This window comes from Talpa occidentalis, unplaced genomic scaffold (genome assembly GCF_014898055.3).
Source record: "Talpa occidentalis isolate TD23 unplaced genomic scaffold, MPIMG_talOcc4v2.1 talOcc4.9, whole genome shotgun sequence".
Lineage (NCBI taxonomy): Eukaryota > Metazoa > Chordata > Mammalia > Eulipotyphla > Talpidae > Talpa > Talpa occidentalis.
In genome coordinates this window covers 33070434-33094074 of record NW_023605305.1, presented here as the reverse complement: position 1 = coordinate 33094074, position 23641 = coordinate 33070434, and the positions used below count along the sequence as shown (strand labels likewise).

General features: G+C 44.8%; 1 protein-coding gene across 4 annotated transcripts in view; it reads right to left on the bottom strand.

Annotated features, from left to right (window-relative positions):
- The window catches only part of ZYG11A (zyg-11 family member A, cell cycle regulator), a 36510-nt gene extending 16911 nt beyond the window's left edge, over positions 1-19599 (bottom strand). Inside the window, exons 1-5 of one of the 4 annotated variants that reach the window (XM_037499717.2) lie at positions 19577-19599; positions 8804-8969; positions 6349-7100; positions 3606-3746; positions 591-767 (exon numbers count right to left, since the gene is read on the bottom strand). In XM_037499717.2, coding sequence (XP_037355614.1) covers positions 591-767; positions 3606-3746; positions 6349-7100; positions 8804-8969; positions 19577-19582 — 1242 coding nt within the window. In that variant the 5' untranslated portion in view covers positions 19583-19599. Of the gene's footprint in view, positions 1-590; positions 768-3605; positions 3747-6348; positions 7101-8803; positions 8970-14657; positions 14846-19576 lie in introns of those variants that run through there. The other 3 variants (XM_037499716.2, XM_037499718.2, XM_037499719.2) reach the window with 3 other exon arrangements.
- Between the last annotated feature and the right edge of the window lie 4042 nt (positions 19600-23641).

Sequence of the window (23641 nt, the reverse complement as noted above, 5' to 3'; positions counted from 1 at the left end):
GGCTGCGGGCAGCTTTGCAACCCAGCGCTCAACCATTGCGCCACCAGGGAGGCCCACATATATAAGTCTTATAGATTTATAATGTTAAGTCTTTGAGGACATACCAAAGTGTAGCAGAAGTTTTTTTTTTTTTTTAAAGATTTATTTATTTATGCATACAAAAGTTGGGGTACAGGCCAGAGATGCAGGGGGTGAGAAGATTCACCAGACACAGAGTAGGGAACAGAACAGGCAGACTGACTGAAATACACTGCTGAGGGGAGTAGCAGGCGAGACAGGAGAGGTCTGCTTCACCATATGGGTTGCTCCCTGGCTGGCCAGGGGATTGAATTCATGCTGCAGAGGCTTTTGGATAACTTCACAGTACGGTGCTTAACCCCTTGCGCCACCAGTAACTAGTTTGAACTAGTTTGAAAAAACAAAAATGTAAACCTTATTGCTCATTGCTATAATGTACATGAAGTTTTATCTATTGCCTCTCTTATTCTCTTTCTCTTTCAGGTAAGATGAGGAATCAGATCTAAATAACATATATTATTCATTTATTTGTCCAAAGTAAAAAGCATAGTCAAGTAGTCAATTCAAATTACCTGCTGATAATGGGGAAAATTTTTCAGAGCCTTGAAAAGTAAACAGGTAACTTCTGACAAGAGACGAACAGGCATTCCCCAGGCCAGGCCTTGGCGTGTTAAGTTGAGGGTGCAAGCACTGGCTGTGAATTGCAGTATCAAATCCAATGGATGATTCCTCATTCCTACAGCCACAAGCTGAAGATAAACTTGCTTTTAGTGTTAAATTGTTAGGGGGAAAAGGATGTCCTAAAGCTAATTCCATACAGGCTTTGTGGACGCCACCCCCCACTCCACACCAAACCCAAAAGACACTGGGAACTCCAAATCCCATCACCACCAAAGGGAAGGTTGCTGGGACCTGAGGGTGGGGTTAAGCAGCCAGGTTTGGTATAAAGCCAGACACGTGGGCTTTGGAGGGGATCCCCCATTTTGGCTCTCCGCCAGCTCGCAGCATTCGGACAGCTCGGAGAGTGCCTTTGGGTTTCCAGGTCAGCTGATTGGGTAGGACGCATTAAAGACTTTATTTCCCTATTTTCTCCCTGAGTTGTGCATTTCCTTAATTCCCTTTCCCTTGTAAATAAACCTTTTATTAACCTTTTTGTGTGTGCCTGTAGTGGAGTATTAATAAGTCCCTTTTAAGCATGTGGGTGAAGACCCACAGCCAGGCAACCCGTTTTTATATCGGGGTTGCCCTATAACAATTTGACAATATTAGCATTCTTTATACTGTCTTATTTTTGTGTTTGTTGTAAAAAATGTTTCAGAAAGTAACATTTTCCCTAACCACAGCATTATTTTTTAGTCCAAATGCAGCAATTAAAATAACAGGAGCTTCAAGCAAGTCAATTCCCTGATCTGGACCTCTGTTTCCTTATCTGTGTTTTTATAATCATTTATTGAATCTTACTCCATAGAAGACATAGTGACAGACACTGCAGCCACAAACATGAATCATAAAACCTTGTGAGAGAAATAAGGTATATTAAAAAAAAAAAAAAGTGCTGCTATGAACATAGGGGTGCAGGTGCCCTTTGGAATTACTGGGAAGCAACCCAAATGCCCAAAAATAGATGACTGGATCAAGAAGATGTGGTATATATACACAATGGACTATTACTCGCAATCAAAAAAGATAAACACATGCAGTTTGCAGCAACATGGATGGAGCCAGAAGGGATCATGCTCAGCAAAATAAGTCAGAAAGAAAAAGAAAAACACCAGATGGTCTCACTCATAGCAGGAATTTAGAAAACCTAAATAAGAGACCAGGAAAAAGACTAATCGATACAAAGTAAAAATCAAAATCAACAAGCAACTATAAACCAGAGACACACTACTGGGGTGGGGGGGGGCGGGAAAGGAAGGACTAGAGTCAAAATAAGGGGGGAGGTGCAATTGTATGGGGAATATAACCAAAATGAAAATGCATACATTGCGCAAAGATGAAAAAAGATGTAAGAATTATATAAAATAAAATATTTAAATAAAAAGTGAGGGATGTCAAAACATAAAGCTGAAAAAAAAAAAGCATAAAAAAAGAGGTATAAATAAAGTGCTGCCTAAAGTAGTTATGGAGGGAACAAAAGGGTTCTTTCAGAGAGCACAAAAGGCAGGCAGAGTTTCAGTATTCATTTTCAAAGGAGGTGGAATGGAGAGGGAGTTCTAAGGGAAGGGAACTGTGGTAAGGAAAAACACAAGAGTACCAAAGAATGGTATAAATCTACCAACAAAGGAAGATTTGGGAAAAAGGTTCTGAAAAGTAGCAAAACCTGACATCAGCAAGGTCATTAGGAGACAGACAGTAGAAGCCCTAGAACACAAAAAATGAAGGTGTCATAAACACAGACCACACCTGCTCTAACATTCAGGGACAATGTAATCTGTTTCCTTTATCAATTTGGGATAATCATCACTACCCACCTCAGTCTACTGATATTGATAAACCATGATTTTAAGAGCCCAGAGTCCCTCACTTTGAAAACCTCATGAACTCATAAAAGCCTAGGGACAGAGCTGGGACACATTAATGCTATTGAAAATGACTTTTCTGTAACATTAACCTCTTCTTAAGATTTCACTGGAATACTAAAATCTGCAATTTTTAAAATGGAGAAATCGAAAGAAACTTAATCTTCAAAAATCATTAAATCTTAGATACAAAAAGGATTTTTAAAACATCTAATTCAATCTCCTTATTAGGAAACAAAGGTCCAGAGTTTTTTCTCTATATAGTATTGTTTTAAAATCTTATCTCCCATGATACAGAAATATCCATATTTTTAAGGAACTGCAAAGAAATATAAATAATAAAGACAAGGTAACTTTCTTACTACACTTCAGTTTCATATTACATTTAAGTATTTGCAGTTTCCTTCCTGAACAACTTAATACTTCCAAAAACATTTAAAATAAATTCCTTCCATAAACCAATGCAAAGACTGGCCCTATCAATACCAGTAATTTTACTTTATTCACAAAATACTTTAAAATGGTAGAGTTGACCCACCTTCATTTATTATTTTTTCTGTTCTTGCTTGTATACTATTTGTTTGTTTGTTTTCAAAAAAACCAATGTCAGATTTTAAAGAGAAAAACAAATGCCTAAGTAAGCAAATACAAACACGAATAAATTGTATTCTACTCCTTAGCATAAAACTTTGTGAGAGGTAAGCTATGCAAACAAAACACTTGGTGAGGAATGTCAAAACATGAAACTGAAAAAAGCATCATAAAAGAGGTGTAAAGTGCTGCCTAAGATAATTAGGGCACAGCGAATGTTCTGTTTTAGGGAAAATAGTGCAATGGTACACTATCCCCTTCTCAGAACAAATTCTAAAAAAATGGATGAGTCAAGTCTATTACATGTAGATTCAGAGCCTTAAAACAAGTTTTTTTCCTTTTTCTATGAGATACTCTGACTCACATAAATAAAGGCATAAAAGCTAACTGTTATTGTATTCAATGTGTATGGTGAACAACTTTAATTGAACCAGTTAAGAATAATTAAAAGCTAACTTTCTAGGGTATAATTACCTTTAAAATAGCAGGCCTGGTTACTTGCATCGAAAATGTCTCTGTTAAGAGCCTACAAAGGGCTTCCTTCATAAAACATGATCTATTCCTATATCGATTCAATGCTTCTGAAATCTGACTCATATTGGCTCCTCCAGCAACCTGAAAAATAAAAGATGTTACCAAAAGGTTTCATGGGTCATCTTTGGGCACAGGCTTTTAGGGGTATCAAGGGTTTCTAACAATATTAGATGTTTAAGGAAATGCCCCATGGGCTTTACTATGTTAGACTCATTCCACCATAATTTTAATAGGTAAATGTTCTCCCCAATCTCATTTTTACAGATAGGTTCAGAGCGACAAACTGCTGTTAAATGCAATAAAACAAATAAGTGGTTACACTCAAATATCCTTTCCCTATATCTATATAGTTAAGTTATAGTATAGTTATAGTATAGTTATAGTTAAGTTATACTATAATATAGTATAGTTATAGATAAGACCGCAAATGAATAATGAACAGCATGTAAATTTTCAAAACAACCAATAACCATGAATGCATGTACCTTCTAAGTACTCATATAGGAGAATTGAGACAGAAAAAAATCACATAAATTAACTAAAAAAAGCTGACTCTTTGTTAGTAGTGTTCTTTTTACTTAATTTATTTCTTATTAATACAACTCTTCCTTACTACCACTAATATAGTGATTTCAAATAACCTATATATAGACTTTGGATCTAGAAGATAATGATACCCACCTGATACAACCATAAAATCAACAAGGAAAATGTAAATAAAACTAGATATGACCCAATTTTCAGCATTCTTAGGAAGTGAAGGAAAAGAAGGAAATAAAGGGGGGAGATAAGGAACTTGCAAAGTGAAAAAAAAAAAAAGATTGATGAAAAGAGAACAGACTTAAAGAGATCTGTGGGATACCAGCAGAAAAAAGAAGACTGTTTGATAACTTACCGAATACAACGAAAGATATGAATATAAACATCTAAGAAACTCAAGGAACTCTAAGCAAGATGAATTAAAGGAGACTCACACCAAGACTAATCATCATCAAAATTTTCAAAGCTCAAAGACAGAATTTTGAAAGCAGCAAGAGATAAGCAAATGACTACAAACAAGGTATCCTCAATAGGATTATTTATGACTCTTATAATAATACTGGGTAGCAGCAGTGAGACGCTTTTCATGATAAAAACACCCAACAAACTGGGAATAGCATACTTGCATAAAGAGAGACATAAAGACCAGCAGAACAGGGCCTCCCTGGAGGCACAGGTGGTAGAGTGCTGCACTGTGAAACTGTCCGCAGCCTCTGCAGCGCAGGTCTGATACCAGCCGGGGAGAATCCCACATGGCGAAGCAGACCTCTCCTATCTCGCCTGCTGCTCCCCCTCAGCAGTGTATTTTGTCAGTCTGCCTGATGGTATCTGTATACCCATGTTCATAGCAATATTATTTACGGTAACTAAAACATGTAAGCATCCCAAGTGACCATTGTCGATAACTGGATAAGCAAAATGTGACACATATAATGGGAATATAATTTAGTCTTATAAAGAAAGGCGCCTTGAGGATTGCTAAATAAAATGAGACAATCACAGAAAAATACAAATATATGATTCCACATAAGGTACTCAGAGTAGTCAAGATCAGAGACATAAAGTAGAATGGTTGTTGCCCGGGCTAAAGAGAGGGATGAAAAGAGTAGACATAAAGTACTAACTTTACAAGATGAAGGGAGATGTGAAGATGGATAGTGGCAATAGCCACATTAACATGTCTGCATTTAACACCACTGAACTACAGATTTAAAAAGATATAAGTCCTAGCTCTACCATTTATTAAGTCCCATGACTGCAGTGTGTACCTTAATCTCCTTGGGCTTCCTAAAATGGGAGGACTAAAGCAGAAAACAATATGCACAGCATGGCATCTGACACACATGAGGTAAGGTCAAGTGGCTGTATTTATCATTAATAAGCTAGAATAGAAGATTTGGAGCCAGTACTGTAACTAAAGGTTTTATTTCTACTACCTACCACAGAGTAAGTACATAGTAATTACTAAGTTCTCTCTATCTTCTCTTTCTCAATCTATCTCTTTCTCTAAAACCTAGTACTGATTCTGATACTCAGCAAAAACTTAATAATATTCTAAACAAATGTAATGAATTTATTTTAGTTAAGAACAAACCCTTGGGCCTCCCCTGTGGCGCAGCGGTTGAGCGCTGGGTTGTGAAGCTGCCCACAGCCTCTGCAGCACCAGTTCGATCCCCGGCTGCTCCCCGGCCACCGGAGGAGGGTCCCGCATGGCGCACAGACCTCTCCAGCTGCCCGCTGCTCCCCTCAGCGGTGTACTTCGGTCCTTCTGCCTGATCTGCTCCCTGCTCTGGCTCTGGTGAATTCTCTCGCCCTCCCTCGCTTCTGACTGTACCCAGTGCTTGTATAAATGAATAAATCTTAAAAAAAAAAAGAACAAACCCTCAAGTGGGCCTCCCTGGTGGCGCAGGGAGTCAACACGCAACCTATGAAGCTATCCCCGGCCAGGGAGCAATCCACATGGCGCAGCAGACCTCTCCTGATTCACCTGCTGCTCTCCTCAGCAGTGTATTTCACTCTGTCTGTTCTGCTCCCCACTCTGTCTCTGATGAATCCTCCTCTCACCCCCACACCTCTGGCCCATACCCCAGTTCTTGTACAAATAAATAAATCTTTAAAAAAAAAAAAAAAAAAAAAAACAAACCCTCAAGCCTTGCTTGGTAGTAAAGAAGTCTGAATAGCCAGCATCCGTAGCCAATAGTCCCACAAACTGCATGGCAGGTCGTTGTTGGATGAACAGTTCTACGGCTCCATCGGTGATATTGATACCACCCGAAATATCCAGTGACACAATATTAGGCAGAATATCCTTCTGTTGTAGCAAATGAAAAGCTAGGTCTGATTTGAGGTGCCTGTGATCAGAAACATCAAGATGAAGCAGACATTTAAGTTCTCTAATGACAGCGAGGACTTGTGGTTTAGTCATGGCCAGGCATTTCAGATAATGCATTGTGAGAGATTTGAGTCGATTCTTACAGTTAATGAGTGCAGATATGTTGGTAACCAGAGTATTGGAGATATCCAAACTTTCTAGTCTCGGTAACTGAGAAACATTAGCTAGGTCTTCACTACGAAAACAAACGTTGAAAACACTTAAAACGCGAAGACCAGTGAGCTGACCAAGGAACAATAGTCTTGAATCTTGAGGGCTGCTCACTGAGTCCAGAAATAGACATTGGAGGTTTTGTTGGAGCCAACTATTGCTGCAGAGTCCACTTAGGATGTCTGGGATTGGGAGGTCATTGTGTACTGCAGTAGCATCCAGTTCAGTAAACTTGTGATGACAGAAGGCTTTTATAAATGTAGCTGTACAGATTTTAGCTTTCTGAATGTTAACCAGCTTCAGTTTCATCTGGCTGCCTTGGAAAATTCTTGCTGTTCTATCAGTTAGTTTACCTATAAGAGAACCAGAACCAGCTTGTAATAACAACCTATATCCATGCCTTTCCAGGAGGTAATGTGGCCAAAGGCTAATAACAACATTCACTGCTTACTCTGTGCCAATCATTGTACTCAGACTATCTCATTTACTTTTTGCTATCATTACTATCAAAGAATGATTATACTGTTGCATGGCTAAGAAAACCAAAGTTTTCAGAAGTAACTTGTTCAAGATTAAACTATCATGGCACAGGGGTTAAGTCTCAGCGCTATCAAATTATCGCCAGCCACTATGGCATGATATGATCATGGCCAGGGAGCCTAAATGGCGCAGCAGATCTCGCCTGTCTCACCAGCTGCTCTCCTCAGCAGTATATTTCAGTAGATCTGCCTGTTCTGCTCCCCACTCTGCCTCTGGTGAATCCTCTCACACCCCCCAAATCTGGCCTATACCTCAATTCTTGTATGTATAAATAAATTTTAAAAATTTTAAGTTTTTTCTTAAAAATCAAACTATGTGGCAGAACCAAGAATCAAAGTCAGTTTGACTGTGTAGAGCTCCCACTTCTATCCATAGTAACCTTGTTCACAGAAAAAACAAAATAAAATATGTATAAGTACAGGACATACAACATGCAAATAATACTACTAATGATTATTTTTAACCAAATTAGTGGACAAGCTTGACAAGCCACTTACCTCTGGGACTTATTTTCCTTATCTATGAAATGAGTAGATTCTTTAAGATTTCATTTAGGAAAAATTTCCTAAGTGTCTTCTAAGTATGAGATCCTGTATTATGTAAATGGGCACACAAGATAACTAGACACCCATGACCACAGGCAGATTATTCAGTCTAGGAAGGTACATCAGGTAAATAAATGATACCTATAGCAGTGTTATTACTTACAATCGTGATTCATACCAAACACTGAATTAGTACAGATAAGATTAGCTTTGGGTAAGGCTTTGCTAAGAGGGGAAGTAGAAGGTAGAAAAACATGTGAAAGGCATGGAGGCCCAGAATAGCAGATTATTCAAAATGAATTCCATGGAAGTTAAAAAAAAAAAGTAATACTCTGAAAACTCTATGCCCATAAATATAACCTAAAGGAACAGGCTAATTCCTTGAAAGACATAATCTGACAAATCTCACAAAAGAAACAAATGATCTGAACAGGCCTCTCTATCAAAGAAACAGAATCAGTAATTATAACCTTCCAAAATAAACCAACACATCAATCACAAATGGGTTCTCTGCTGAATTCTACCAAAAACTTAAGGAAGAAATTATAGCAATTCTCTGCAAGCACAGACATTAGAAGCAGAGAAAATACTTTCTAATTCATTCTATGAAGCCAGCATTATACTAAGACTAAAATCAAACAGACATTAGATCAGTGTTAAATAAACTAAAATATATCCCATGGTCATGAATTAACAATTTCAAATTACTGAGAGAGCAAAACACTGGTGAAAATAATTAAAGGTGATTTACATAATACAAAGACATCATGCACATAGATCAAAAGACTTAAAACTGTTAAGAGGGGCAATATTCCTCTAATTGATAAACACTCTATGCAAACCCTATTCAAATACCAGCTGGCTTCTATTTAGAAATTGACAAGCCGAGGAGGAAAACATGAAGTGTATGTAGAAGTGCTTTTCAAATACTAAAGTATTATAACAGTATATTACAGAAGAATCTTAATTACCTTGCCAAGTCATCACCCTTAGGAATCGATCAGCTACTTCCTGAGGGAAACTCCAATGCTCTGGAAAACCCAGAGTTCCATCAGATCTTTCAGAACATAACTTCTCCAAGTTAGCAACCAAGACATTCAGGCAGATGTTGACCAAAGAATGGGGAGATGATTCCTCCTAGCAAACAAACCCCAAACTTTATTAGACTACATTTGCAAAAATTCAACATAAAGTCATACCACACATCAGGTTAGTTGATGAAGGATCTAATGATTTATACATGTAATGAAATCACCTTATTCCAACTGTTAACTGAATGGAAGATTTTATCGGTTATAGTTTCTGTTGTATCTTAAAGGGAAAAAGTTTTCAAAGTCCTTCAACTTGTCCTCTGTTCTGTGCAGCCATTGAAAATACAGAGATGGGGCCTCTCCTGGTGGTGCAGCGGTTGAGCCCCGGGCTGCGAAGCTGTCCGCAGGCTCTGCAGTGCAGGCTCTGCAGTGTCGGTTCGATGCCCAGCCACCCGCGAAGGTCGCACGTGCCACAACAGGCCTCTCCTGCCGCACCTGCTGCTCCCCTCATCAGTGTATTTTGTCACTCTGCCTGTTCTGTTCCCAGCTCTGGCTCTGGTGAATTCTCTCACTCTCCCGCGCTTCTGACTATACCCATTGCTTGTATAAATAAATAAATAAATAAATAAATCTTTTAAAAAAAAAAAAAAACAGAGATGATTAAGACACAGTTCTAATCCTTTTAGAGCTAACAGTTTAGTAGGAAACATAACCAAGAAATGTGACAATTTCAATACAACTGGTGGGATAACTTAAAGTAGATCACGTGTTCATTCATTCAGTGACTACGATGTGTGCCAGAGGATAAGGTCTGTTGATTCCTATCTTCAAAAATGTTCACAACTTAAAAGAGTTGCCATACCCAACCTAGAGTGTTGCACAAGAACAGACAGAAAAGTGAGAGAATAAAGGCATATGATCCCTTTCTCCTTTAAGATATAGTGGCAGGGCCTCCCTGGTGGTGCCACGGGTAGAGTCTCAGCACTATTAAGCTATTGCCAGCCACTGTTGCTTGAGTTCCATCCCCAGCCAGGGAGCTAATCACATGGCACAGCAGACCTCTCCTGTCTCACCCACTGCTCCCCTCAGCAGTGTTTTTCAGTAGATCCACCTGTTCTGCTCCCCACTCTGTCTCTAGTGAATCCACTCACCACCCCTACCCCACCTCTGGCCTACACCCCAGCTCTTGTATGCAAAAATAAATAAATCTTTAAAAAATAATAAAAAATAAATCTTAAAAAAAAAAGATAGTAACATTACTTCCACAAATATTTGACAGGCAAGGCACTGTACTAGACATGAATAGTGTGATAAGCCAAACAGATTACCACCTTTGAAGTAATAATTCATTCACTTCCACTCTACTTTCAACAGATTAATTTCCATCAACGATCCAAAGTATAAATTATTCCCTTACAAATATCATCAACTCCTGTTTCCTTTCTATTACACTCTGCAGACAAAACTCCATTCCAGGAATAACTATCCACCATTATAATGGCAATACCCAGCAGCTAACCTTCAGTGGAGAGGGGGAAGACTCATGGAAAAGTCACAGTCATTGACTTACAATGAGTCCTTAGTAGCTGAACATCCTATATGGCCTCTTCAGACAGGGGATTCTTCCACAATCTGTCAAGAATTATTTCATGCCTTCTATTTGTTCCTCAAACCTTGACTCATTTCACTAAGAAAAATGAAGTCATCTCTCAATCAAATTTAGCTAGAAACTTCACCTTTTGCCAATTTCCCTTTTACATGAAAAAAGTGTACCGCCTTGCAAACATTTCCAGATGTGCTGGTTGAATTCCATACTTCTGGCCTTGGTTCCTCCTGTTATTTCTTCATTCATACACCTTCAAACTCTCCTCCTCAATTGGATCATTTTCATAAACATACAACTTATGCCCTGTGTTGTTTGCCTCTCCATTATCTTCTTCAATTATTCCTCTTTAAAAAAAAAAATTTTTTATGCACAGAACTGGGGTGTAGGTCAGAGGCGCAGGGGTGAGAAGATTCACCAGAGACAGAGTGGGGAGCAGAACAGACCAATTTACTGAAATACACTTCTGATGGGAGTAGTGAGCAAGACAGGAGAGGCCTGTTGCAGCATATGCGGGCCAGCTCCTGTGGAGAATCGAACTCAGGCCATAGCAGTGACAGTGCAGAGACACTGAGACTAAACTCCTATGTCAACAGGGAGGCCCTAAGTTATTCCTCTTCATACTCAAATTTTGCCAATCAGTTTATTCTAGAAAGCTAAAAATCACTTCTCTCTTATTCATTTTTTATTTGTTTTAAATAAGGTATAAATTACATACAGCTACCCACAAAAATTACCTTTTGGTATACAGTTCTATTGAGTTTTCTTTCTTTTTTTTTAAAAAAGATTTATTTATTTATTTATTTATTTATTTATTTATTTATTTATTTATTTATACAAGCACTGGGTACAGTCAGAAGCACAGGAGGGTGAGAGAATTCACTAGAGCCAGAGTGGGGAGCAGATCAGGCAGAAGGACCGAAGTACACTGCTAAGGGGAGCAGCGGGCGTGGCAGGAGAGGTCTGCGGGCCATGTGGGACCCTCGCCAGCGGCCAGGGATCAAACCAGGGCTGCAGAGGCTGCAGGCAGCTTCCGCAGCCCAGCACTCAACCACTGCACCACTGGGGAGGCCCCAGTACTACTGAGTTTTGATGAATAGATACAACCATGTACCAACACAATTACAGAGAAGTGTTCCATCACCCCAAAATTCCCTTCTGACACTTTATAAACAAACCCTCCAATCCATCACAAGCACTACTTACCTGGATTCTGTCCCCAGAGTTCTCTGTCTTTTTCAAAATATTATTTAAATAGAATCAACACAATACAGAGGTCATTTCGATCTGATTTCATTCTATATGGTGCACTGTGGCTGACTCAAGTTTTTTTTTCTATAATTCATTCCTTTTTTATCACTATGAAGTATTCCATTGCATGAATGGACCACGATTCCTTTTTTTTAATAATTTTTATCTTTTTTTATTAATGTGATTTATCACATTTATTTTTTTTTTGTAAAGATTTGTTTATTTGTTTATGCATACATACAAACAAGCACTGGGTACAGTCAGAAGCGCGGGAGGGTGAGAGAATTCACCAGAGCCAGAGCAGGGAGCAGAGCAGGCAGAAGGACCGAAGTACACTGCTGAGGGGAGCAGCGGGCGGCAGGAGAGGTCTGCGCGCCATGTGGGACCCTCCTCCGGTGGCCGGGGAGCAGCCGGGGATCGAACCGGTGCTGCAGAGGCTGCGGGCAGCTTCGCAACCCAGCGCTCAACCGCTGCGCCACCGGGGAGGCCCACATTTATTTTTTTTAAGATTTATTCATGCATACAAGTACCGGGGTATAGGCCAGATGTACAGGAGGGTGAAAGGATTCACCAGAGACAGAGCAGGAAACAGAACAGGCTTACTGAGTGAAATACACTGCTGAAGGGAGCAGTGGCCGAGACAGGAGAGGCCTGCCACATCATCTTGTGGTATCTCCCCGGCAGGCCAGGGGCTGCGGACAGCTTCACAGCACTGCGCTCAACGGCCTGTGCCACCAGGGGAGGCCCCACAATTCTTTTTTTAAAATTTATTTTTAGGGCCTCCCTGGTGGCTCAAGGGATGCAACCTATGAAGCTGACCCCAGCCATCACAGCACAGGTTCGATCCCTGGCCAGCCAGGGAGCAACCCACATGGCGAAGCAGACCTCTCCTGTCTCACCCGCTGCTCCCCTCAGCAATGTATTTCACTCAGTCTGCCTGTTTTGCTCCCCACTCTGTTTCTGGCGAATCCTCTCACCCCCCCCCACCTCTGGCCTGTACCCCAGTTTTTATATGCATAAATAAATCTTTTTTTTTTTTTTTTAAAAAAAAAAGGGCCTCCCCAGTGGCGCAGCGGTTGAGCGCTGGGTCGTGAAGCTGCCCGCAGCCTCTGCAGCACCGGTTCGATCCCCGGCTGCTCCCCGGCCACCGGAGGAGGGTCCCACATGGCGCGCAGACCTCTCCTGCCGCCCGCTGCTCCCCTCAGCAGTGTACTTCGGTCCTTCTGCCTGCTCTGCTCCTCTCTCTGGCTCTGGTGAATTCTCTCACCCTCCCGCACTTCTGACTGTACCCAGTGCTTGTATAAATAAAAAATAAATAAATAAACAAACAAATAAATAAATCTTTAAAAAAAAAACACATGAGGGCCTCCCCTGGTGGCGCAGCGGTTGAGCGCTGGGTTGTGAAGCTGCCCGCAGCCTCTGCAGCGCCAATTGATCCCCTGCCACCGGCGAGGGTCCCACAAAAAAAAAAAAAAAAAAAAATGAAAGTTTCAATAGGGGCCTTCCTGGTGGCACAAGGGGTTAAGCACAGCACTGTGAAGCCCAGCCCACAAAGGAGTTACTGACATGGCGCTGCAGACCTCTCCTGTCTCCCCCGCTGCTCCCCTCAGCAGTGTATTTCAGTAGATCCTCCTGTTCTGCCCCCCCACTCTGTCTCTGCTGAATCCTCTCAACCCCCACACCTCTGACCTACACCCCAGTTCTTGTATGCATAAATAAATCTTTTTAAAAAGTGAATACAGAAGTACAGGCTAGATCTTTACAGGACACAAAAAAGTCTTTAGTCTTTAGTATGTAAAGCACAAACTCAATCACAATACTGGCCGTTACTCCGTTTTAAGCATTCAGCATATTTTGGATCCCCAGCGGATGGCCCTCAAATGTTGTATAAAGTAAAGTCTGACAACATTTGATGTGACGAGCAAACCAACCAAGCGTTTCCAACTTCCGGACACAACAAACCTAAAATGGAGACTACCAAGGCCTACGAAAGAGACTACCCGGAGTGCTTTAAAAATGCAACACTTGGGCCTCCCTGGTGGTGCAAGGGGTTAAGACACAATCTATGAAGCTATCCACAGTCACTGCAGCACAAATTCAATCCCCAGCAGGGAGCAACCCACATGGCGCAGCAGACCTCTCCTGGCTCCCCCGCTGCTCCCCTCAGCAGTGTATTTCAGTCAGCCTGCCTGTTCTATTCCCTGCTCTGTCTCTGGTGAATCTCCACCCCTCCCCCCCCACACACACACCTCTGGCCTGTACCCCAGCTCTTGTATGCATAAATAAGTAAATCTTTTTAAAAAATGCAACACTTTATACACAGCAGGCGCCAAATACACACTCTTTTGACTTGCTCGGCTCAGCGTTCAGTAATAACAGGCATTCGGGGAATTCAAAAATAAAGTAAAGAAACGCGTGAAATTGAAGGAATTTCGGTGCGGGGCTCCAGTTCCCCACTGGGCTCAGGTAGTAGGAGTCGCGGGCGCACAGCCTCTGGGGGATACCGTGTGCACAACCCACGTGGAAGCACGGTCGAGGTTTGGGGGTTCATGGCAACCCTAAACGCCAACGCCTACTACAGGCCAGGCGTAGCGTCGAGGCCAGCACTTAACGCCTAACTGCACGCCAGCCTCCAGCAAGCACAGGCGCCAGCGGAGACCCAAGGAGCAGGTGGACCGCGGTGACGCGGGGCGGGCCTCGGCCCTCGAGGCCCGTCTCCTCAGGTGCGCATGGCCAGCGCTCTGGACCCCGAAGGCTGAGAAAACCCCCCCTCAGTTCCCGGGCGAAGGCGAGCGGGGCTCAGCCTCGTCAGATTTCAGCCTCGCGCGGCCCAAACTAAGCAACAAGTGCCTCCGCGGGGCCCCAGACGACCCGCCGCGCTCGGCAGGGGCGGACGCCCCCGCGAGGCCCGCGTGCCCGCGCCGCCCGCCCGGCGCTCACCTGCACCACGCAGCGGCTCAGAGCATCCCTGTGGGCGTCAGGAGTGATGACGAGACGGGGCGTGAGGCCCGGGTGTAAGAAGTGAACCATGGCGACCCCGGCGCCGGGCGTCGAGGAGAGAACGGACGTCGAGCCGGGGCTCGGGTCCCGCGAGAAATGGAGCGGGGTCGCGCCGACAGGCAGCTGAGGAGCGCCGGCTCCGCGGGCAGCGCACGCACAGATCCCGCCTCTCCGGCCCCAGCGCAAGGGTATTTGAAAAGCCCGGCGTGGCGACGCACACGCCCCGCCCCCGGGGGCGGGGCCGCTGGAGGACACGCCCTCCAGGCCCGCCCTAAGGCCGCGGGCGCCGATCACGACGCATCTTAGCGCCACAGTGATGGCACCCACAGGCTGCGAGCCCAATTTTAGGTCACTCACTGTGTTATAGGACAGGGAGAGGGGTAGCCCAAGCCCCGCAAACCTGCCTATTCTAAATGGGTTCTGCCATCCGCCGCATCAACACAAAACATATGAGACTTTAATGGGAAGGAACTTTAATAAAACTAGGAAACAGGGCCTCCCTGGTGGCGCAGCGGTTGAGCGCTGGGTTGCGAAGCTGCCCACAGCCTCTGCAGCGCCAGTTCTATCCCCGGCTGCTCCCCGGCCACCGGAGGAGGGTCCCGCACGGTGCGCAGACCTCTCCTGCCGCCCGCTGCTCCCCTCAGCAGTGTACTTCGGTCCTTCTGCCTGCTCTGCCCGCCCCCCCCGGCCACCCGCTCTGGCTCTGGTGAATTCTCTCATCCTCCCGCGCTTCTGACTGTACCCAGTGCTTAAATAAATAAATATTTTAAAAATAAAAATAAAAAATAAAACTAGGAAACAATACAGGTAAGGCAAAGAGTCTAGTTTCTAAATGAAGCACCCAAAGTTACCCGTCCCCTCGTGGGTAAAAGTCCATCCATATGGGATTGGCCCAGAACAAGGCCCCAAAGCCTGCCACAAGTCTAAAGCATCTTCCTGTGGGGACCCACAGAAAAGGGTCAGAAACAACCAGACAAGCCCGGAAGCAAAAGAGCAAAATCAACATCAAGATAAAAGCTGCCGGGCCTCCCCGGTGGCGCAGCGGTAGAGCGCTGGGTTGCGAAGCTGCCCGCAGCCCCTATGGCGCCGGTTCGATTCCCGGCTGCTCCCCGGCCACTGGAGGAGGGTCCCACATGGTGCGCAGACCTCTCCTGCCACCCGCTGCTCCCCTCAGCAGTGTACTTCGGTCCTTCTGCCTGTTCTGCTCCCCGCTCTGGCTCTGGTGAATTCTCTCACCCTCCCGCGCTTCTGACTGTACCCAGTGCATGTATAAACAAAAACAAATGAACAAACAAATAAATAAATAAAAACATGCCTCTATTAAAAAAAAAAAAAAAAAAAAGATAAAAGCTGCCATTGTCACCTCCCCATGGGTCTCACCCACGTCTGTGTCACCCAGTCCACAACCCAAAGACAAGTGCAGTTTCTTCACGTGTCTCTAGGCTCCATGCGCCTCCTCCAGGTCTCCTGGCTCCATCCTGCTTCCTTCCTTCCTCAGTCTCTTCTGCAGCTTCTCCTCTTCCTGCTCAGCTCCACCCTTCCTTGGGTGGGGCAGGGAACCTGGAACCTCCCCCTTTCCTGGGGACCACCCTTTTACAACTGGACTCCAACACCCTCTTGCTTGACCGGCCTGCCCAACCCCACGCCCCAGGGATAGATACCACCTTCCTTGTCGCCCCGCAGTGGCATTCAGCGGACCAAGTCTGTGAATTTGGGGAATGGATCGTGTATTTTTTTTGTAAATATTTATTATACATATAAGAACTGGGATATAAGCCAGAGGTGCAGGGGTGAGAGGATTCACCAGAAACTGGAGAGCAGAACAGATTGATCTACTGAGATACACTGCTGAGGGGAGCAGCGGGCGAGCAAGGAGAGGTCCGCTTCGCCATTGTGGGTTGCTCCCTGGCCGGGGATTGAACTTGTGCTGCAGAGGCTGCGGTTTGCTTCATTTTGTGGTGCTTAACCCCTTGCGCCACCAGGGAGGCCCCTGGATCGTGTATTTTTAACACTTCCAATTTTGAAGAATTTTTCTCCTAAAAATCTGGCAACAGCACCTCTGTTCATCTTCTGTAGACATTAGATGAATTAAATATCAACACCACTACTGACCTCATAAATTCACAAAATGAACTATCAACTTCCTGTGACCTGAAAAGTGCCAAGGAAACCCTTATAGCGAGCTCCAAGGAAAACTTCCCGAGAGTGTGGAAAAAGCATGCTTTAGGTCTTGAAAAAGGTTAGTTAAGCCTATGAACCCTGGATTTGTAACTTTATTTTTTTCAAGATTTATTTATTCATGTATACAAGAACCGGGGTACAGGCCAGATGTGAGCATACAAGAACCAGGGCACAGGCCAGGTGCGCGGGAGGGTGAGAGCATTCACCAGAGACAGAGTGGGGAGCAGAACAGGCAGACTGACTGAAATACACTGCTGAGGGTCGCAGTGGGCGAGGCAGGAGAGGTCTGCCACTCCATGTGGGATTCTCACTGGCCGCTGGGGATGGAACCCACACTGCAGAGGCTGTAGACAGCTTCACAGCACTGCGCTCAACCGCTTGTGCCACCAGGGGAGGCCCTGAACCCTGGATTTGAGTCCTCAATTGGCCTCCCCACTCAGTCATCAATTAACTTGTGAACCTTAATGCACGTCTTAAATTCTCTGAAGCTAAACTTCCTTTTCAGAAAAGGCAGTGGGAATGCTTTATCTCACAAGGTTATTATATGGATTAAAGAAGATAATGTTATGTAAAACATCACAATGCTTGCCCACTGGCAAGTCCTTAATAAGTGGATTCAAATGTTAAAATTCGTTTCCAGTACAAGTGACTTTGCAAAATGCCCTCCTTTCCTATTTATTTTTTTTAAAGATTTATTTATTTATGCATACAAGAGCTGGGGTACAGGCCAGAGGTGTGGGGGGGTGGGAGGATTCACCAGAGACAGAGTGGGAAACAGAACAGGCATATTGACCAAAGTACACTGCTGAGGGGAGCAGCAGGTGAGGATGGGTCAGGAGATGTCTGCTGTGTCGAATTGTTAGGGGAAAAAGGCTGTCCCAAAGCTAATTCCATACAGGCTTTGTGGACTCCACCCCCACCCCAGTGTTAGGGGGAAAAGGCTGCCCCAAAGCAAATTCCATACAGGCTTTGTGGACTCCACCCCCACCCCAGGCCAAAGCCAAAGACACTGGGAACTCTACATCCCATCACCACCCAAGGGAAGGTGGCTGGGACCTGAGGGTGGGGTTAAGCAGCCAGGTGGATACAAAAGGCAGACATGTGGGCTTTGGGGCTCTCTCCATTTTGGGGCCCTCGGCCAGCTCGCGGCGTCCGTCTAGCTCTGAGAGTGACTTTGGGTTTCCAGGTCGTCGGATCGGGTAGGACGCATTAAAGACTTTATTTCCCTATTTTCTCCCTGAGTTGTACATTTTCCTTATTTCTTTTTCTCTTGTAAATAAACCTTTTATTAACCCTTTTGCGTGTGTCTGTAGTAGAGTATTCATAAGTCCCTTTAAAGCGCGCGGGTGAGGACCCACAGCCAGGAACCCGTTTAATATCGGGGTTGCTCTATAACAATATGGGTTGCTCCTTGTCGGGCCAGGGGGTCAAACTCATGCTGCAGTGGCTGTGGTTATCTTCATAGGTTGTGTCTTAACTCCTTGTGCCTCTAGGGAGGCCCCCTTTCATATTTATTTTCACTTAATCGTCACTTGAAAAAAAAATCCTGGATGGTAGCCATCATCCCCATTTTACCTGTAAAGAAACTACATCTGAGAGGTTTACAAGCAGGCTAAATTTTAACGACTATATGAGAAGGAAACCTGGGAGTCAAGTTTTCTAATTCCAACTTCTATTAATATTCCTTTTCCTTAAAAAAAAAAGGAAAAGAAAAGAAATATTTATTTGCGGCCTCCTTGGTGGCTCAAGGGGTTAAGACGCAGCACTATGAAGCTGTCCGCAGCCACTGCAGCAAGAGTTCGAGCCCAGGCCGGGGAAATGACCCACAAGGTGCAGCATACCTCTCCTGGCTCACCCACTGCTCCCCTCAGCAGTGTATCTCAGTGAATCCAGGTGAGGGGTGTGAGAGGATTCACCAGAGACAGAGTGGGGAACAGAACAGGCAGACTGACTTGAGATGCACTGCTGAGGGGAGCAGCGGGCAAGCCAGGAGAGGTTTGCTGCACCATGTGGGTCACCTCCCTGGTGGGGGATTGTACTCATGTTGCTGTGGCTGTGTCACCAGGGAGGCCCCCATTATCTTTTCTACTCTTTACAGCAAAATGCTCACAAGTGTGATCAATAGTTGCTGTCTCCAGTATTTCTCCCACCTTCTTGTGTTTCACCTCTGCCATTCCACTAAACCATTTTGTCAACTTACAAGTTGCTAAAATCAAAGTCCATTTGCCATTTCTCATCTTATTTAAATGTTCACCAGCATTTGAGCATTGAGTATATTTCTCTGCCAAATCCTTCTGTTACAGGGCAGGGAGAGGGGCAGCCCAAACCCTGCAAACCTGCCTATTCTAAATGGGTTCTGCCATCCACCACATCAACACAAAACATATGAGACTTTAATGGGAAGGAACTTTAATACAACTAGGAAACAATATAAGAAAGGCAAAGAATCTAGTTTCTAAACCAAGCACCCAAAGTTACCCGTCCCCCCTCGTGGGTAAATCTCCATTCAAATGGAATTGGCCCAGAGCAAGGCCCCAAAGCCTGCCACAAGTCTAAAGCATCTTCCAGTGGGGACCCACAGAAAAGGGTCAGAAACAACCAGACAAGCCCAGAAGGAAAACAGCAAAATCAAAATCAAGATAAAAGCTGGCATTGACACCTTCCCACAGGTCTCTCACCCACATCTGTGTCACCCAGTCCACGACCAAAAGGCAAGCACAGTTTCTTCACATGTCTCTCCATTCCATGTGCCTTCTCCAGGTCTCCTGGCTCTCCATCCTGCTTCCTTCCTTCCTTAGTCTCCTCTGCAGCTTCTTCTCTCCCTGCTCAGTTCCACCCTCCATTTGGGTGGGTCAGGGAACCTGGAACCTCCCCCTTTCCTGGGGACCACCCTGTTACACTTACTTCACTGGCTTCAAGGATACATCTCCCCCTCACAGCTTCTTCCTCTTTCTCTTCTAACTGACTGATACTGATGGAGTTTTGTAGAGTGCTGGGTCCTTGGGTTCACTCTGGGAAAGGTTTCGCCAGAGCGCCCGTTTGGGCGGCACGCAGCGAGTTTCTCCATGAGACAGAGACAGTAGTGATATTTAAAGAGCAGGTTTATTAAAAAAGGGATAGAATAGTAAAAGATACTTGCATAGACAGCACTTGCTGTCTTGCAAGCGGGCAGGAAGAGCTGCCCTGAAAGGGACAGTTTTGCTGAGAGGCCTGCGTGGTTGCAGGTGGGCAGCCTTCAGGAGAGCTGCCTCCACTGAGGGGGTCAGTGAAGAGAAGCCCCGGCATGATACAGGTTGTAACAGGGTGGTCCCCAGGAAAAGGGGAGGTTCCTGGTTTACTGCTCCACCCAAAAGAAGAGTGGAGCTGAGAGAGAGAAGCTGCAAAGGAGACTGAGGAAGGAAGGAAGCAGGATGGAGAGCCAGAGGAGACCTGGAGGAAGCACACAGAGCCGAGAGACACGTGAAGAAACTGCGCTTGCCTTTTGGTCATGGACTGGGTGACACAGATGTGGGTGAGAGACCTGTGGGGAGGTGACAATGATGGTTTTTGTCTTGATTTTAATTTTGGTCTTTTCCTTTCAGACTTGTCTGTTTGTTTCTGATCCTTTTCTGTGGGTCCCCACTGGAAGATGCTTTAGACTTGTGACAGGTTTTGGGGCCTTACTCTGGGCCAATCCCTCTTGGGTGGACTTCTGCCCACAAGGGGACGGGTAACTTTGGGTGCTTGATTTAGAAACTACATTCTTTGCCTTTCCTGTATTGTTTCCAAATTGTATGAAAGTTCTTTCCCACTAAAGTCTCATATGTTTTGTGTTGATGAGGCGGATGGCAGTGATACCAGAATTGTCAGGCCTAGTCTTCCAGCCAGGAACAGATCCCAGGCTGCAGGGCAGCGCTGAATCCCAGCCACTAGACCCCCACGGGTTGGTGTCTCACGAAGCCGCAGCAGGAACTTCGCAGACGCTCAGGCAAGCAAGCGAGAAGAGGCAGGTTTGTTTAGAGAAAGAAAAAGCTTATTGAGGAGAAAAAGAGCAGAAATAAAGTGGGACTCCCAGGCCAGGGAACCAGGCCTGGGAGGGGCAAGGAAGCCAAAGTGGAGTCGTGTCTCAGGGAATATATACCTTTTTTCCCTCATTATTCTAAAGCTCCACCAGTCTCTTTGTGATTGGTTAGTTCTCGGCTGTCTCACTTAATTTGCTACTGAGTGGGGGATCTTCACATTCCTTATCTAACAGCTTTTTCTTTCCCCATTTGTTGCATCTTTAAATTTATGGCCCAGTCCTCTGGATGGGCATCCCTGCATTGAAGTTAAACAGCTGCCCTTCTAAGTTGTCCATAAATTAAACCACTCTCCATTTCTCCAATCTCCGCCTCCCTTTACCACCTGAAGGAAACCAGGACCAGCTTTAACAATGTTGTCCTTGGTCCTGAGATGTTTGTTTTTCCTAGTGGAATTGGTTACATTCCCTTGGTTGTCCTTATCTCTGAAGCCTCCCTAAATTCTTCAGAGGTCCCCTCCTGCACTGTCCCTGAAACTGCCTAATTTCTAGCTTGCCCTGTGTCTCAGCAGAAACTATTTAGATCAGGCAGGTTTGAGGTCTGAGGTGCCCCTCTCCCTGTCCTGTAACAAGGTCATGGGCAGGCAAGGAGGCTGCTGCCCTGAGGAGTGGGAGAGTTGGTAAGAGGAAGCACCTGCATAGTTACAGGTGGGCAGACAGAATGCTGCCCCATTGTGAGGGCTGCATTAGGCTTTATCATCTTTAGGGAGGGACTCATCTTTGTGGGTGGATGGTTTGTGCCATTGACACTCCCTATAGCAGTCTGATAGTTTCTGGGTGTTGCACCTCCTGATCTGGCGTTGATGCCTAAGGGTCTTGGTTTCGATAACTGGGTTAATGAATTATGGTAATCCCTTCTACCCCTACCTCCTGTGTGAGTTATGTTCTTGACTTTGTATCTCCTTTCCAGTTTTTCTATTCTTATCCTCCATCAATACTTCTGTCCTCCTGATTCTTCATTACTTGGTGTTCTAAATCTCGTGCACCGCAGGAGTCAGTGTTTGTGTACCTCTTCTCTCCTATTTGTGGTGTTTTTTCTCTCATTTCAGAAATGTTATATGGCACAAAGGAAACATGGACACCAGGGCTAACAAGAAGCACATTTAATGCACCGGGGCTGACTCAGCGGATTCATATCCCAAGGCTGAGCCCTGTCTGTAGGAAGTCAGGGGCTTATATACACTTTCAGTTTCTACAAGGTTCTGGGTGGGTTTGCATTGGCAGCTATACATGGTCAGATAGGACGTGGCTACATGCCAAGAGGTGAGTCGTAGAGTTGCATACCAAGGTGTGAATAAAGGGTGAGTAGTCATGGGATGCCCCCAGGTCCATCCTGCCTCATGGCGGTATATGGTCTAAGAGTCAGAGCAGGGATTAAGTTGCATACAATGAACTGAGTAAAAGGTTGTTGCTAAGGTCCCCAGGCTGCTTATCCCAGGCCACCATGCTTCATAACTTTAAAATTTTTCAATAAGCTAATATATCCCCGTTTTATATGTCTAGCATTTATCTTGTTTTTCCACTCCAGATTAATATAGCCAACTCTATTCAACATACTAACCAGGTTACGGAAAAGACTTCGTTTCCAAAAATAAACTCCTGATGGTAGGGGGAAATGATGTCCTGAGCTAATCCCATACAGGCTTTGTGGACCCCACCCCCACTCCAGACTAAAGCCATCAAGACATTGGGAAAGACAAATCCCATCACCACCAAAGGGAGGGTGGCTGGGACCTGAGGGTGGAGTTGGGCAGCCAGGTTGGATATAAAAACCAAACACGTGGGCCTTGGGCTGGCTCACTATCGCTTGCTTCCTGGCTTCACGGCTCCTGGCTTGCGGCCAGCTCTCAGAGTGCCATTTTGGGATTCCTGATCGGCGAATCGGGTAGGACTCACTTAAAACTTTGTCTCCCACTTTTCTCCCTGAGCTGTACATTTCCTCTTTTCCCCTTCCCTTGTAAATAAACCTTTTATTAACCTTTCATGTGTGCCTGCAGTAGAGCATTGATAAGTCCTTTTAAGCGCGTGGGTGAGGACCCACAGTCAGGCACCCCATTTTTATCGGGGCTGCCCTATAACACTGATAGTGTTAACCTATGTTACCTGCCAGTCTTCCCATTTTAGTATAGAGCAATTTCTTCCTTTCAGTGGCTTGTGACAAAAAAACCTTAGAAATTGGTATTAACTCCTCTTGTATTCATATATACCCTGTCCTATCCTTTAGGGAATCCTGCTGTGTAAGAGGAACAGGGAGGAGCAAACTCTGAGTCAGTGGGTGCCTCTCAGTGTTGTAGAAATAAATTCTACTTTTTACCCAGGCAGAGGAAGAACAAGCGGTATTTCAGGAATGGTGAGGTCAGGAAAAGCTTTATTACTCATGCATGAGGTCCCAGACCTGGGTAGCCCATAAGGTCTGAGCATCTGTTTAAAGACCAAGGGTTCTGGGGGCCTCCCTGGTGGCGCAAGGGGTTAAGCACCACACTATGAAGCAATCCACGGCCTCTGCAGCACGAGTTCGATCCCCGGCTGGCCAGGGAGCAACCCACATGGCCCAGCAGACCTCTCCTGGCTTGCCCGCTGCTCCCCTCAGCAGTGTATTTCATTCAGTCCGCCTGTTCTGTTCCCTGCTCTGTCTCTGGTGAACCCTCTCACCCCCCACATCTCTGGCCTGTACCCCAGCTCTTGT